This window comes from Mobula birostris, chromosome 1 (genome assembly GCF_030028105.1).
Source record: "Mobula birostris isolate sMobBir1 chromosome 1, sMobBir1.hap1, whole genome shotgun sequence".
Taxonomy (NCBI): domain Eukaryota; kingdom Metazoa; phylum Chordata; class Chondrichthyes; order Myliobatiformes; family Myliobatidae; genus Mobula; species Mobula birostris.
This window is the reverse complement of record NC_092370.1, coordinates 159,861,122-159,877,980: the sequence shown is the minus strand read 5'-3', so window position 1 is coordinate 159,877,980 and position 16,859 is coordinate 159,861,122. Positions and strand designations below refer to the sequence as shown.

The following is a 16,859-nucleotide window of genomic DNA, read 5'->3' as shown; positions in this document are numbered from 1 at the left end:
CACCCTTATCACTGCCGATCCCTTAATGAGCATTGGCGTTTGTTCTCCCTATTTTCCTTCCTGAAGTCCACAATCTCCCTGATCTTACTGCTGCGTATAACGTTGTTATGACACTGCTCAACCGGCCGACCTACCTCACACCTGTACACTTCCTTGTCACCACCTGAGATTAGTCAATAAGCAGCAGCCTGCATAGGTATTGCTGTTGCTGTTGTCTAAGGCAGAGTGGAGAGCCAGTGCAATTGCATCTGCCATGGGCCTATTGTCACAGTATGCAGACTGCACTGGGTCCAGGTCCTTGCCTGGGGAGGAGGTGATTCTACCCACGAGTCAATGAGCTGAGGGAAGAAGCAGGACCACATCGCTAAGGAAGAGAAAAGTAAAGCTGGGAAGGAATCAGGCTGCTCACCAGTTCCCAGTGCCTGTGGGAGGTCTAGCGAGTAGTAAAGCTCCATTGACATAGGTTCGATCCCACCGTCCGGCACTGTCTGTGTGGAAGTTTCATGCTCTCCCTGTTGGGCTTTTTTCCAGATTTCCTGCCTCGTCCCAAAAGTTATTATCTTAAGAATGTACGTTACCCCTAGTGTGGGTACGTAGCAGGGGGTTAGGAATGAGAGACAGAACAGGTGGTGGAGGGGGTGGAATTCAGACTGATGGTAATACTGCATTAGCTGGCATAGACTTGATGGGCCAAATGGCCTCCTTGACAAATATATACGTTACACTGTCTGGGCTTGTGTTCGCTTTAATCGAACACTGAACAATATAACACACTTTTAACAACTTAACTACACCATTTCATCTTCAAGAGCAGGCAAATCTAAAGGCTGACTAGCATTTACAGGTAGACACAAAGAAAGTCTTTACTCTGACGTCAGTGTCCTGAACAAAGGAGCACACCCTTAAAATTAGGGGAGGGGTGTGGATGGGTTGGAACTTGCAGTCCTGATCTCTTCCTGGGAGAGGGGTAAGTGGGAATGTGGGAATGTGGGAATGTGGGAATGTGGGACCCCCCCCCCCGAATGAACTGCAAGGCAGAGTAGAGTTGACAGCTACATCCCTTAATCTACACATCACGTTCTTTCAGTGCTGGAAAGAGGAAGGAGAATGCATACAGGAATTAGTATACCACAGTGGTAGACAAAACCCGATTAAACACGTGCATTGGCTTGTGTTTTTAATCTGATGAATTACTATTGGTTGCAGTGGTGGGGTTGGGAAATGCGCAGCCCCACGTGGTGACACAAAAGCTCAGCTTGGGTGCTGTCAGCGGTTGGCCAGCACACTGATTTTTAACTGCTCAGGCTCCCACGTGGAAGTTGTGAGCCAGGGAAGCTGCACAGGAGGCGGCCACTATGGAGAGGCAACAGGAAGGAAAGGGATATACAGAGGGCAGGGTTTCCACCCCCAAGGTTAACGGCCTGCCTGCCTAATAATATTTTGACATCCCAGGAATGCAAGTTACTCATCCCATGATAACAGAGGGCCAGAGGTCAAAGAATATGCTGAGATTCCACAGTGATTATGTAGTGCTCAGACCGTGCCCCTGGTTTTCTGGCAGCAAGGGCCCAGTTACGACTCTGCTCCATGTCGAATCGACCTAAGGAATCTGGGAAGAGGGGGAGAATGTGGCTGGGCCCGTCACTGTCCAAAGACTTGTCTGGTGGAAGATGTGTGAGTGAGGAATATGAAAGGATCCTTGTCATGAGGCAAAGTTGTCCTGTGACGAGCCGGAGAGGAAACCGTCCTCTCCTTCGTGTGCTGAATGACACCCACTCTGTCCCTTTGACCTTCCTCACTGGTCGTGCCAATCAGTCCTCCATGAGAAGAGACTACAGCTCCTGTACAGGGGCGGGGGAGTCCCTGGAAATAATCCAGGAGCAACAGACTTCTGCCCCAGTCTTCATTTTATTGAAATGTCAATCAGGGAGCATGGGCACTGGTGGCATTGCAAGTCTTCGAGTCATACAACATGGAAGCTGGCCTTTGGACCAACTGTGATTCTCATCTCAGAGTGTCCCATTTGCCCATGTTTGGCCCATATCCCTCCAAACCTTTCTTATCCATGTACCAGTCTTACAGTCTTTTCAATGTTGTTGAGGCAGGCATCATATAAATAAACATAGAACATAGAAATTTACAGCACATTACAGGCCCTTTGGCTCACAGTGTTCTGCCGACCATGTAACCTACTCTAGAGACTGCCTAGAATTTCCCTAGCGCATAGCCCTCTATTTTTCTAAGCTCCGTGCACCTACCTAAGAGGCTCTTAAAAGACCCTATCGTATCCGCCTCCACCACTGCCGTTGGCAGTGCATTCCACACACCCACCACTCCCTGTGCGAAAAACTTACCCCTGACATCCCCCCCTTGTACCTACTTCCAAGCCCCTTAAAACTATGCCCAAAGAATACTTGCAAAGAAAGCACAACAGTGCCTTTACTTCCTCAGGAGTCTGCAGAGATTCGGCATGCCATCAAAAACCTTGGCAAACTTCTATAGATAAGTGGTGGAAAGTGTGCTGACTGGCTGCATTACAGACTGGTATGCCTTTGAGCGGAAAATCCTGCAAAAGGTAGTGGATTTGGCCCGGTACATCACGGGTAAAACCCTCCCAACCATCGAGCACTTCTACATGAAACACTGCTGTAGAAAAGCAGCGTCCATCATCAAAGGTCCTCACCACCCAGGCCATGCTCTTTTCTTGCTGCTGTCATCAGGTAGAAGGTACAAGAGCCTCAGGACTCTCACTACCAGGTTCAAGAACAGTTACTACCCCTCAACCATCAGGCTCTTGAACAAAAGGGGATTAACTACACTCATTTAAAGACTTATTATTTTATGCTCGTTATTTATTGCTATTTATTTATATCTGCATTTCAGAGTTTGTTTACAGTTTACATATCCTGTTTACAGTTAGTTCTATAGATTTGCTAAGTATGCCTGCAGAAAAAGAATCTCAGAGTTGTATGTGATGACATGTATGTACTCTGATTAGAAATTTACTTTGAGGTACATTAATCACTTCCTCTGGCAGCTCATTCCATGTACTGACCATCCTCTGGATGAAAAAGCTGCCTATTAGGTTCTAATTAAATCTCACCCCTCTAACCTTAAACTGAAGCCGCTAGTTCTCAATTCTCCAACCCTGGGAAATAGAAATAGACTGTGTGAATTCACCCTATCTATGTCCTTCATAGTTTTACACACCTCTACAAAATCACTCATATTCGCTACACTCCAGTGAAAGAAGTCCCAACCTGCACAACCTCTCTCCCGAAGTCAGCCCCTTGAGTCCTGGTAACATCCTCTGAAACCTCTTCTTCACTCTTTCCAGCTTAACGGCAATCTCCTACAGCAGGAAGAGCACAACTGAGTACAATAAATGTGGAGATGCAAGTGAACGTCACATCACAAGGCTCCTCTCTTGATCTTCAAGGCAGACAGCACAGTGGTGTAGTTAGAAGGAAGTCCGGCACAGATGGTCCAAGCCCGGCTGCAAAAGGAGGGTTGGGCACTGGGCTAGCAAGCCCATCCCATAAAACCTAGCAACCCCATCCCATAAAACCTAGTGCTATAGAAATGCCAACAGAAGCTTCAAAGTCCTCACCCTGGGAGAGGAAGAATCTTCGAGGAGTTACACCTTGAAAGACCAAGGACATGCCCAGGACAAACTCCTCTGGCGAGCTGCTGTTGGAGGCCTATGCCCCAGTAGTGACGGGCTTCAGTAGCGGTTAGAAGAGTCAGGCTTCTCGGCTTCAGCGGACCGGGTTCAACCTTGGCCTCTGCTGCAATCGGTGTGAATTGTCCCTGTAACTACATTAGTCTCCCTCGGGAGCTCTGGTTCCCTCTCCCCCCCCCCCGCCCCCCCATATTCCAGAGAAGCGCACGTTGGTAGGTTAATTGGCTGTTTTAAGTTGTGGTGGAACCTGGGAGAATTTGGGGGAATTGATGGCAATGTGAGAGAATTGGATCAGTGTAGGATTAGTGTGAATGGTCAGTACAGAGTTGATGGGCCGAATGATCTGTTTCCTTGCTGTTTGACACTGGTGGGTTCATTACATTGTGGGAGATTATTCTGTGTTTTTCAAGCATTGCAAAAATCACATCAAGGCTGCACCATGAGCCAAAATCAGGGACTTACTTCTCTCAACTTCAGCGTCACCCACTCCTTGATTCTGGCTGCCTTCTCTTCAATTATCTTCGCCTCCTGGCCCCTCAGTTTGTTCTGGGGGAAAAGGGAAATTAAAATCCAGAAGGAATTTCTCTTATTGCGTTTGAATGATTTGTTGGAGCAGCAAACTGAGCTGTGAACAGATCAGATCACAGGCTGTTCAAACATTAAAATAACTAACAGCAGACACACCCAGATACTGCAAAAACATGCACTGCTGTTTGACAATCAGTAATGTTGAACATGATTCTCCGGTCACTGGGCATCAAGCACCAGATACTTGGAAAGGAAGTAGGCAAATGGCACAGTGTGCTCAGAGTCACAGCTCCAGCAACAATGGTTTGATTCTGACCTCCGGTACTATCTGTGTGGAGTTTGCACATTCTCCCTGTAATTGTTCTGGTCTCATTTCATTTTTTAAATCTTTTTATTCATACATAATCTCCTACAGCTTTAAAATGGTACAAGATTACAGCAAATTGATATACAATTAATAAAGCTGAAGAAAAAAAACTTGAAGGAAAAAAGAAATGAAGGAAAAAGAGAACCCCAACTACTAAAAGAAAAAAACCCAGTAACTGCAAGAGAAAGAAAAAGAAAAAAGAAGAAAAAAAGAGGAAAAAAACCATTAGGACCAACTCCCAGAGCAATATGTCTTACAATTATATATATATATATATATAAAAATGTGAATTGGCAGTTGATTTTTTTTCATATATAAGAAAAATCATTAACTGTCAATTCACATTTATATAAGATTGGAAGGAAACTATATAAATTAATTCAAATTAAATGAGCAACACACTTTATCAAAGTTGCTGGTGAATGCAGCAGGCCAGGCAGCATCTCTAGGAAGAGATACAGTCGACGTTTCAGGCCGAGACCCTTCGTCGGGACTAGAGATGCTGCCTGGCCTGCTGCATTCACTAGCAACTTTGATAAAGTGTGTTGCTTGAATTTCCAGCATCTACGGAATTCCTCTTGTTTGAGTTTTCAAATTAAATGATATTGTTGTGGTCCCCTACCACATCCCAAAGGCATGTGGGTTGGTAAGCTAATCGGCTACCCTGGTGTCTAGCTAGACTTTGGCATGGGGGAAGGGCGAGGAGATGGGGAGAATAAAATGGGTTCTGTGTAAATAAATGCATGATGGGATCAGTGCAGATTTGATGGGCCAAAGGGCCTGTTTTTGGAAGATTTTATTCTTGCCTCTGGCATGGAGTCAGGCAGCACAAAGGAAAATAGTGTAATGTCACAGCTGGGAACAGGTTGTCTGAGCCTAACGCCGAAGAGATGGATGGAGTGCTGCCTACAATATGTGAGGCACGAGTCACTGCGCACTTCTAATTCAAAAGAGAAGGTTGTAGAAACGAGCCCCACACCAGACATTTGTGCAGAAGATTTTATCTCTGCAGTTCCGAGGAAGTACTTCAATGGCTCTGTGGTTCAAGGAGAAAAAAGATCCCTTGAGACCTTTCCAAGGATGGGGCAAAGTTTTCAGGTGCAAGCAAGAAAATGAAATTGAAGCCCTTGTCTGAGACACCCTCCATCAGTATAGTGAGTAAACCAAGTCAGTCCAACTTGGTAGAATTATAAAAAGGAACATTTTTTTCTTTAAAAAGATTGACAAGGTCTTTCCTTTACTCCAAAAAACTGAAGGATTGATTACAATTTATGGAGTTTTCTCAGAAAGAAAACTTGCTAAGACACCTGCTTGTCCAACTGTTGTTCCAGCCTCTGAATCATGTCGTCCTTTTCCTGTAGTGTGTTGGTCACCTCATGGTACCTCCTGAGTAAACCATTCTCTGATTCGCTGGTGTGGATACTGGCTGCTTTCAGCTTCTCCCTCAAAGCCTGTACCTGGTGAGGTTCAAAAGAAAAGCACATTTTAGTGGAAGAATGCTGGCTTGCAGATGTCACAAGATACAACTTCATGTGAATGAAATGACCATGTCAGGTGAAACTATGGAAAACAAGGAAAGGACAAAGCCTAAAGGCAAATAGCTGTAGGGACTCAGTGAGACAGGCAGCATCTACAGAGGGAAATGGACTACTGATGCTTTGCGTTGAGATCCTTCATCTGAACCCTATTTTGGTTTAGACTTCTGGCTACTGAAACCTTACAATATAGAATTATTGAAGAGCGAAAGAATGTGAAGGGTTTGGAACTTTTCCTCTTTTTTTTTTACCCCAAAGAAGAACGTGGTAAACTGCTCACATCCACAATGATTAAGTATTTTGAATGGTTGGTGATGAAACACATGAGCTCCTGTCTGAGAAGCGACTTGGATCCACTCCAATTTATTTACTGTCACAACAGATCCTCAGGAGATGTCATCTCACTGGCTCTTCACTCAACCCTGCAACATCTGGACAGCAAAGATGCTCTTCATCAACTACAGCTTGGCATTCAACATAATCATCCCTTTAAAACTGATCAATAAGCTTCAAGGTCTTGGCCTCAATACCTCAATTAGACACTCGATTTGCTTACTTGCAGATCCCAGTCAGTTTGGATCAGCAACAACTCCTCCACGATCACCATCAGCACAGGTGCACCTCAAGGCTGTGTGCTTAGCCCCCTGCTCTACTCACTTTATGTGGAACACAGTACAGTTCCAATGCCGTATTTAAGTTTGCTGGCGACACACTGTTATTGGTCGAATCAAAGGTGGTGATGAATCAGCATATGGGAGGGAGATTGAAAATCTGGCTGAGTGGTGCCACAACAACAACAACTTCTCACTCAATGTCGGCAAGTCCAAGGAGCGGATTATTGACTTCAGAAGGACACCAGAGGCCCACGGGCTAGTCCTCGTCGGGGAGTCAGAGGTGGAAAGGGACAGCAGATTTAAATTCCTTGGTGTTAGCATTTCAGAGGATCTGCCCTGGGTCCAGCACATAAGTGAAGTTACAAAGAAAGCACGGCAATGCCTCTATATCCTTTTAAGTTCGCAGAGATTCGGCATAATGTCTAAAACTTTGTCAAACTTCTGGAGGTGTATCATGCAGAGTATATCGACCTGTTGCATCACACCCTGCTATAGAAACACCGATGCCCTTGAACGGAAAATCCTACAAGAAGTAGTGGATACGGCCCAGTCCATCAATGGGTAAAGCCCTCCCCACCACTGAGCACATCTACATGAAACCCCGTTGCAGGAAACCATCAAGGAACCCCACCACCCAGGACACGCTCCCTTCTCACTACTGCCATCAGGAAGGTACAGGAACCTCAGGACCCACTCCACCAGGCTCAGAAACAATTAACCCCTCAGCCTTCAAGCTCTTGAACCAGAGGGAATAACTTTACTCACCTCATCACCCCTCTCCATCCTCCAAAGATCCCATTTCACCACATCACAAAAAGATTTCACTACAATATCCTACCACCATCGCCCTGAGAGCAGATTATTTTATCAGTTTTGCTTTGTCATTCATGGGATGTCTTTGCACCTCTCTCATTGCACACTGGCTCAATGACCCAGATTCTCCACGGTCAATAAAGGATTTTTTTTAAAAAGGGCAGCAGAAGTTGATACACGCACAGTAAGATCCCCAGTGAGAGTGAGCACATCATGTCTAAGTGCGGTACCTTGGTCTGTGCAGCAACTCCCTAAACCCCGCAGCTTCAGCAGGAGAACAGCCCAGCTTCTCTCCCACTGATTCAGCTCTGTGTCCCCTGGTGGTTCAGGCATCAGGTGACCACGAGGGCCTACAAGATGTTGCGACACTAGACTCCCAAGGCTCTACTGGGTGCAGTCTCCATGGCATAACCAGAGGCCTGGTGCACCATTCTATTCACAACACAGAAATTAGATATTGTAGCTGAGAGTCCACCTCATTGTTTAAGCTTCACTACCTCTCAACCCCGTCAGTAAACTTTTCCTCTACCTTCCCTTTCCACGGCTATCCATCTTCACATAGAAGGACAGTGATAATTTGTCAGATGCATCCTCTGTGGGAAAGGATTTCCTAATATAGACAGATTCAGCAGGGACCATCGTATACTGATTCCCCTTTTGTTTTGGGTGAACCAATCAGCAACAACACATTCTCCACCTTTACCCAATCACAACCCTTTGTCAAGTCAGCATTTTTATCCACATCTGCCAACTCTTCTGGTCAGTCTTCGGTCCAGGGAAGGGGAACTAAAAGTTAGAAGGCTTGGGGGAAAGATTTAAAAGGGGAAAGAATTAAGATGATGAGACAGGTACAATCACCACATTAACAATATTTGGATGCATGAATAGGAGCCAGGCTCAAACAAAAGGGGCTGGCTTGATGGACACCATGGTCAGCATGGACTGGATGGACTGAAGGGCCTGTTGCCATGCAGTATTAATCTATGGCATTCCCTTCAAGGAGAGAGCTCCAGCCTGTTTTTCTTTCCCTGATGTTTACAAGGGTAAAGCATCAGAGCAAAGGCATAAATGACCACCCAAGTTTGTTTAAAGTCTGCCATTAACATCGGCTAAACAAAGCCCACACTGGCAGGTAACCTGCAGCCGTCTATTCTCCCAAGGTCACAGTCCAAAATACCCCGAAAACTCCACCCCCCCCCCCACACACACACACACACACAAAGAAAACAGACGATGGTAAATCTGTTTTGCAGACAATAATAGATCAAGGTAGGGGGGCCTCCCTGGTGTTGACACAATACCACCCTGTGGGGGCCGACTGCCAAAGACAGGTATTGACACATGAGTGTGGGAAAGCCACCTCCTTTACCATCCCCCGCCCTCACTGTGGCCTACACACACACACAGTCTCAATAATGGGCCAAGCTGCCCCTCTGACAACCCAGAGCGCAAACCCTCACAATTCTTTCTGTCATCCGTCCCCATGGATGATGAGGGGGTCACAAAGCTTTGAAGTTCCACTGGATGCCTTGGGGCCTGCTTTAATTTCCGACTCTGGCTCCAGGAGGTATCCGACAAATAACTGGCTGGGTGGGTGGTGGAATGGAGATATATAGTGTGGGAACGCAAGGAAGTAACCTGGATCAGAAGTATAGTCCTGCCTGCATTGAGGATTTTGACAGTGTAAACATGGAGCCTCTGTGGACTCTCACTGATCTGCCTCTCACTCCAGTGCCATCAGAATCCCAAATTCCGATCGGATTTCCTCGAGAAGGATTTGAATGAGGGACACCCGCACCGCTTGGAAGGTTTCAGCCAGCGGGTGGCCTGAAAATAGAACAAGCTTGCAGAGGATATGGCTGGTACACTGACAATAGTCAAAATTCAGATCTATTATCAGAATATACCATTTACACACTTGAGATTTATCTTCTTGCAGGCACCCACAAAAAAAAACCAGACTAACAAATATCCACTGTGCGAAAGAGGAGAAATCAAATAGTTGAAACAAGAAGGTGAGATGCAGATTCTCTGAAAGTGAGTCTACAGGCTGTGGAGTCAGCTGAGCAGCGGAGTGACTGAACTCAGTCCAGGATCCCAGTGGCTGTAAGGGCAACAACTGCTCCAAGCCTGGCGGCATGCGATCCAAGACTCCTGCACCTCTGGCCCGAAGGTGCAGAGAGAAAAGTCACTGGACACCAGTTCATTTTCCACTCTCGGGACCTCAGTGTCTTAATCTGGCTCATCACTGTAATTGGCGGCAGAGCAATAAACCCAAGCACCAGTTCATTTCCTGTCCTTGGCCCTCGCTGTAGTGTCCTCTCCCAGCAATGACCGTATGTATCTGCATTCTCGAGAGCCAACTTCACCGAATTCTTCAGGAGAAAGTAAATTTCTCAAAGGGAAATTACAGACTGCAGATGCTGTGACTGTAGTTCACCAGTATACATGGCTTCACCTATCATCTTCCAGCTAGCCTCATTCCCCTCCCCTCCCACCTTTTCATTCAGGTGTCTTCCCCCCCCCTTTTCAGTCCTGAAGAACGGTCTCAGCCTGAATCATCGACTATACTGGTTTCCACAGATGCTGCCTGACCTACTGAGTTCCTCCAGCAGTTTGTGTGTTGCATGATGTATCTAGGAGCTTTGCGAGGTGCATCCAGGAGCTTTGTCAGTTACTCACAAGACATTGCCACGTGACCAGTGCCATTTTGGACACCTGATGACGTGTTACATGACACTTTTTAGAGAGTTAAAAGTCACGTGGAGAGCTCAGTAACGCTTGGACAGGTACGTGGATAGGAAAGGTTTGGAGGGATAAAGGCCAAACTTGGGTAAATGCAACAAACTTAGATGGGCATCTTGGTCACCATGGACAAGATGGGCCAAAGGGCCTTTTTCCATGCTGCACGACTCTAATTGCAGGGCAGAGGAGGAGAATAGCCAATCAGCACTCTTTCAGGGCTAACCCTGCTCCATTTGGACCAATGGCCTCCATCCATCCGATCCAAGCAAACTGCCTCGAAATAAAGCATCCAGAACAAGGGGGGAAAGCATTCCTTTAGAAATGTTCTGCCTCATTTGCTTGTGTTGTTGTTAACCCCACTCCTGCATTCTCAGGGGTTACCTACCTGGGACCCACGGACCCTCGGTTAATGGACCCTCAGTCCACTGGAGCTGGGAAGCCCTGATCAGGGTAACTCTGTATGGTGGAGATTGCAAAGTGAACATGGGCCTCCCTTTGGTTGCTAAACCTCTGGCAGTGAACCGGAGTCTCTATAGTTGAAAGTAAATCTCCAGGACATTAAAAGCAAACTAGGAAAGAAGGAACACTACCAGAAGTTAAAAAAAATATATATCCTGAGTACTTGTTAGCTAGGAAATGAGAGGCACGAGAGGCCGTTTGGTCGACAGCGAAGAACCGTTTAATTGGGAGCAGAAATGCTCAGTAGTTCAGGCAGCAGCTGTGGAAAGGGAATCAGAGTTAATGCTTCAGGTCTGGATCCATCAGAACTGGGTGAGAAAGAAACACAAGTTAGTTTTCAGTAGCAGAGGTGGTGGTGGTGGGGGGACATTAATTAATTCGCTTTCCACAAACGCTGACTAACCTGCTGAATAATTCCAACATCTCCCACTTCTATTCCAGATTTCTAGCATCATTTGACTTTTATTTAATTGGGGAATGCTCCCAATTCACCTGGGAAGAGGAGGAACACCAGGAAAACATGGCGGTTGACTGAGCTAACAGCGGGAGAGTGAAGGCAGGTCATATAAAGGAGCCAGTGACATATACAATCACAGGGGGCATTCCTAGCTGGTGGTCCAAGGATCCCTAAAGGTGTCCGTGCCTGTGGATAGGAAGAAGGCACACGAGATGCCTGCGTTCATTAACTGGGCCATAAAATACAATTGCAGGGAGGTCTTGGTTCAACTTTACAAAACATTGGTTAGGTGACCACTGGAGTATCATACACCACATTGTAGGAACAAGAAGACTGCACTGGAGAGGTTGCAGAGGAGATACACCGGGACGCTGCCGGGAATGGAATGTTTCAGTGACGAGAGACTGGATCGTCTGGGCTGGTTTTCTTTGGAGTAAGGAGGCTGAAGGAGCCTGAGAGGCATCCAATACCAGGAGAGGCATTGATAGGACAGACAGTAAGAAAGTGTTCCCCATAGCAGGTGTCCAAAAAAAAGGACAAAGGTTTAGGGGACAAAAGATCTAGAGGTAAACCTGGTGAGGTCCTTCTCCCCAGGTTGCAATCTAGAATGCACTGCCTGAGGAAAGAACTCTCAGAATTAAGCACAAATTCAAGCACTTGGTGCGTTGTCAACCAAGCCTTGGCAATTCAAGTGCTGGTATAAGATAGTCACAGGGACCTGGTGAGGTGAAGGGCCCGTTTAAGTGGAGTACTCACCAGTAGACTTGGCCATGACAGCTGGCCAGATGCTCCCACTAGGGACCATCTACAAACAAACTACCGACCTGCAAGTAGGATGTGGGAGGCAACGAGAGCATCCACGTGGTCAGAGCGAGAGCACGTCGACTCCACAAAATCAGTGTCAAAACCGGGGTCACTGTAGCTCGCTGTGCTGATCTGCAGTTTCGTGCAATGAGAGCTGCCTTTCATCAGCAGATCAGAGGGGAGGTGTTCTCCTGGACAGTCAGTTTATGATGGGGCGGGGTGGGAGGGGACAGCTCACAATTGTGTTCAGCAGCAACTTCTTTACACCAGGAGTTCCAAATTGACCCAGTGCTCCATTCATTAATCACATTGACGAATGAGATGGATTTTCTGAGGCTCGAGAGAAAACACAGGGTATGGGCAAGAGGTGGAGATGTTCCAACACGTATTTTCAGGATGGCCTCAAGGGCCCCTAAGTTTCATTTTCTTCTCAGTCAGGGATTCCCAACCTTCTTTATGGCATGGACCAACTCCATTAAGCAAGGGGTCTGTGGACTCCAGCTTGGAAACCCGTTCAAAACTGAGGCTGATACGTGTGCAGAGATTGCACAGCTAACTAACAGGGTAGGGGAGAGAGAGGAAGGGAGATTGAGTGGTTCAGGAAGGGAATGAGAGATACACACACACACACACAGACAAACGTGTTATATGTGCAAAGAGACTGGTAGAGTAAGGGGGTTATATTCAGGGTCAGAGGAGGGTGACCAATTAAGAAAGAGACCAGTCTAAGGAGGAATTCAAAAACAAGGAGGAGAATATTACACTTGCCATATGGAGTGTTGGGTTAGGGCTGCGATGGGTTAATGAGATGAGGGGAATTGATATAAAGGCTGTGCAAGTTTGCAACAATTGAAGTTTACGCAGAGGCCAAGAGACAGGAGAAGAGGAGGGGGTGCTTTAATGACTGCTGAGAGGGGAAGGGTTCTTTCTGCTTGGGTGGGGTGGGTTGGAGGTGAGGAGAGATGGTGTAGGGCAGGCCCAGCTCATTAGCGCCAATAAGCAGTTCTTTCTGGCGAAGCCTGCACTCCTTTCCTCGCCCCAGGACTGTTCCCAGGCGCGCCCATTGAAGCAAGCTAGTGAACCATGAAGCAGGGGATTCCGCTCGCTGGGGGTTTAATCATTTATCCGTTGCCAGGGAAGCTGTGGGAACCTTGCCCTGAGCTGGGCTCTGTCACCTAGGTAACGGCAGTCTGCTACAGAGTCAGTACACGGCCTGACCACCAAACAGTCTCCAAATTACCACACTGGCCAAAGCAAGACCCACAGCACCGACAACATAGGTATACCTTGCACACAGCCCAATAGAACATGTGGTTTACTTGCTTACTCACTGAAACAGGAGGGACTATTCAGCCCTCTGGATCCATGCTGACTCTCAGCAGAGCAATCCCATCAGCCCCCATTCCATCTCTCCTTATTCCCCCTTAGCCCTGTAACTTACAGTCCCCACATTCTCAGCAACTCATCTTTGCCACTGACATTCACACTGGCTGACTAGCCCACTGACCCTGCTCTTTGAGATGTGCAGGGTGACGGAGAGAACTGGCAAACTCCGTGCAAACTGTACTGGTGATCAGGATGGAAGCTGGGTTGCTGAAAATGAGAAGCCGCAGCACTACTGGCTGTGCCACTAAACACCACTCTCTACAGGGCTGTACCCACCAGCACTGGAGATTTATAAGACCACAGAGAGGCCGAACAGGCGGACCGGAAAGCAAGGCTTGACAAGTCAATGCAGGGAAATGGCATGGTGTTACACAGGACAAGTGAGCCCAGGATGCGGATCGACTCCCTGACAAACAGCCCACCTCTTCAACGGCTGATCTGCAGATAGAGGAGTGTGAAATAACAGGTTCCATAAAGCTCTTGATGATGAGACCCTGGCCCATAGCGAGTTGGCTCAGCCCCACTGAATAACAGTGAGAGGAACACCCCTGGATCTGAGCACAAGATCAGGAGGAGGAAAAGTAATTCAGTCCCGATGCCCCAGACTATGACTCTCAAGGGAACAAACTGCAAAGGGTTTACAAATTATGTGTGTGAAATGGAGGTTGTGGTAGGGTGGGGAAATGAGAATGTCACAGGTGAGAAGCAAGTTACTATGGACGAGCTTTAAGACTGGAACCTGCCTGTGCAGGTGGGGTTAGCAGACAGGATCAACAGCTGGTGTGAGCTGAGTAACCTGATGCACAGCAAGCAGAACCCCTTCCATTGCTACAAGCACATGGACAAGGGGGGACAGCTCATCGCACAGTGCCCTACTTCGAGCTGGTATTGTTTTAATACTCTGTGCATTATGGAGAAAATCTTATGCTTAATAATTCCTCCTTTCAACTCCAAAGAAATACTTCCATGCTGTTAAACACAAGAAAAATGCTTCGCCCAGTTCTGGGCAGCTTAGCCTCTGGGACACAACCTTCAATTGCACCAGGACTTCTCTCAGCCCAAACCCTCCCAGATCAAACTCAAACTTATACAAGTTACTGACAAACGCTGTGAAGTTTGTTCTTTTGCAGCAACAGTATGTTTAAAAAAATACTAAGTGACAATATTAAAAAATAAACAGTGGGAAAAGACAGCAAAATAGTGAGGCAGTGTCCATGAGTTCATGGACCATTCGGAGACCTGATGGCAGTGAGGACGGAGCTGATCGTTAAAACGTTGGGTATGGGTCTTCAGGCTCCTGTACCTCCTCCCTGACAGTAGTGATGAGAAGAGGACATGTCCTGGATAATGAGGGTGCTTAATGATGGAGGCGAGCTTCTTGAGGGAGTGCTTTTTGAAGATGTCCTCGATGGTGGGGAGGCTGGTGCCCATGATGGAGCCAGCTGAGTGCACGTTCTCTCCAGTGCCTTTTGATACTACGCATTGGAGCTTCCAGACCAGACGGTGGAAAGCTGTCCACAAAAAATCTATAGAAATTATACTTTATTGTCGCCAAACAATTGATACTAGAACATACAATCATCACAGCAATATTTGATTCTGTGCTTCCCGCTCCCTGGATTACAAATCAATAGTAAATATTAAAATTTTAAATTATAAATCATAAATAGAAAACAGAAAAATGGGAAGTAAGGTAGTGCAAAAAAATCGAGATGCAGGTCCGGATATTTGGAGGATACGGTCCAGATCTGGGTCAGGATCCGTTCAGCAGTCTTATCACAGTTGGAAAGAAGCTGTTCCCAAATCTGGCCGTACGAGTCTTCAAGCTCCTGAACCTTCTCCCGGAGGGAAGAGGGATGAAAAGTGTGTTGGCTGGGTGGGTCATGTCCTTGATTATCCTGGCAGCACTGCTCCGTCAGCGTGCAGTGTAAAGTGAGTCCAAGGACGGAAGATTGGTTTGTGTGATGTGCTGTGCCATGTTCACGATCTTCTGCAGCTTCTTCCGGTCTTGGACAGGACAACTTCCATACCAGGTTGTGATGCACCCTAGAAGAATGCTTTCTATGGTGCATCTATAAAAATTAGTGAGGGTTTTAGGGGACAGGCCAAATTTCTTTAGTTTTCTCAGGAAGTAAAGGCACTGGTGGGCCTTCTTGGCAGTGAACTCTGCTTGGTTGGACCAAGTCAGGTCATTTGTGATATTGACCCCGAGGAACTTAAAGCTTTTGACCTATTCCACTTGCGCACCACCGATGTAAATTGGGTCGTGCGGTCCGCTACTCCTTCTGAAATCAACAACCAATTCCTTTGCCTTGCTGACATTGAGGGATAGGTTATTGTCTTCGCACCATGCCACCAGGTTCTTAATTTCCTCTCTGTACTCAAACTCATCATTACCCGAGATACGGCCTACAATTGTTGTGTCATCAGCAAACTTATGTATTGAGTTCGATGGAAACTTGGCTACACAATCATGGGTGTGCAGTGAGTACAGCAGGGGGCTGAGTACACAGCCTTGTGGGGCACCGGTGCTCAGAGTGATTGTAGAGGAGAGCTTGTCCCCTATTTTTACAGCCTGGGTCCTATCTGTGAGGAAGTTGAAGATTCAGCTGCAGATCTGAGTGCTAAGACCCAGGTTCCGGAGCTTAGGAATCAGTTTATTTGAAATGATGGTATTAAACATTCAGTGAAATACCAAATCTCCTCAAACTCTGAATGAAGTATAACTGCTGGCAAGCCTTCTTTGTAATTGCATTAACAGATTGGGCCCAGGATTGACCCTCTAAGGCAGGGATCCCCAACCTTTTTCGCACTGCGGACCGGCCGATCGGGGGGCGGGGGGTGGTGGTGGTAGGGTTGCCAACGAACAAGAGTAGCAGTCATATACGTTGGGTTTACCCGGAGAAAGACTACAATGACCATGAAGCCTTGTGCGGGAACCAGTGCGCATGCGTGATTTGCACATGTGTGTGCGTGCCGATTTCCTTCTACAAATCGTTTTTGGCGATTCTGTTCGGCAGGGGGAGGAGTGTTAATCACAAACGCAATATAGATATTAAGTGGCTAATACACTCAATTTCGTTTCTAAAAGTGTTTATCTAACGAATTTAATATTAAACACACAGCGCATTTTTTCCTCGCATTAATATAGTGATAAGTCAATTATCAGGGGAGGACAGGGGAGCTTGAAGTAAGTGTTGAACGAACTTCCAGTAGAAGTGGTAGAGGCAGGTTCGATATTATCATTTAAAGAAAAATTGGATAGGTATATGGACAGGAAAGGAATGGAGGGTTATGGGCTGAGTGCAGGTCGGTGGGACTAGGTGAGAGTAGCGTTCGGCACAGACTAGAAGGGGAGAGATGGCCTGTTTCCGTGCTGTAATTGTTATATGGTTATATAAGTCAATAGCAACATACCATTTAAAGTAACGCTTGGATTTTAAACACACAGCACATATTTTCCCCATAT

At 46.7% G+C, this 16,859-nt stretch overlaps 1 protein-coding gene across 2 annotated transcripts in view; it reads right to left on the bottom strand.

The window, feature by feature from the left end:
• The window catches only part of plekhh1 (pleckstrin homology domain containing, family H (with MyTH4 domain) member 1), a 283,094-nt gene that overhangs the window by 214,770 nt on the left and 51,465 nt on the right, over window positions 1–16,859 (bottom strand). For both annotated transcript variants that reach the window (XM_072265032.1, XM_072265024.1), the window contains exons 4-5: window positions 5,885–6,034; window positions 4,145–4,228 (exon numbers count right to left, since the gene is read on the bottom strand). In XM_072265032.1, coding sequence (XP_072121133.1) covers window positions 4,145–4,228; window positions 5,885–6,034 — 234 coding nt within the window. The remainder of the gene's footprint in view (window positions 1–4,144; window positions 4,229–5,884; window positions 6,035–16,859) is intronic.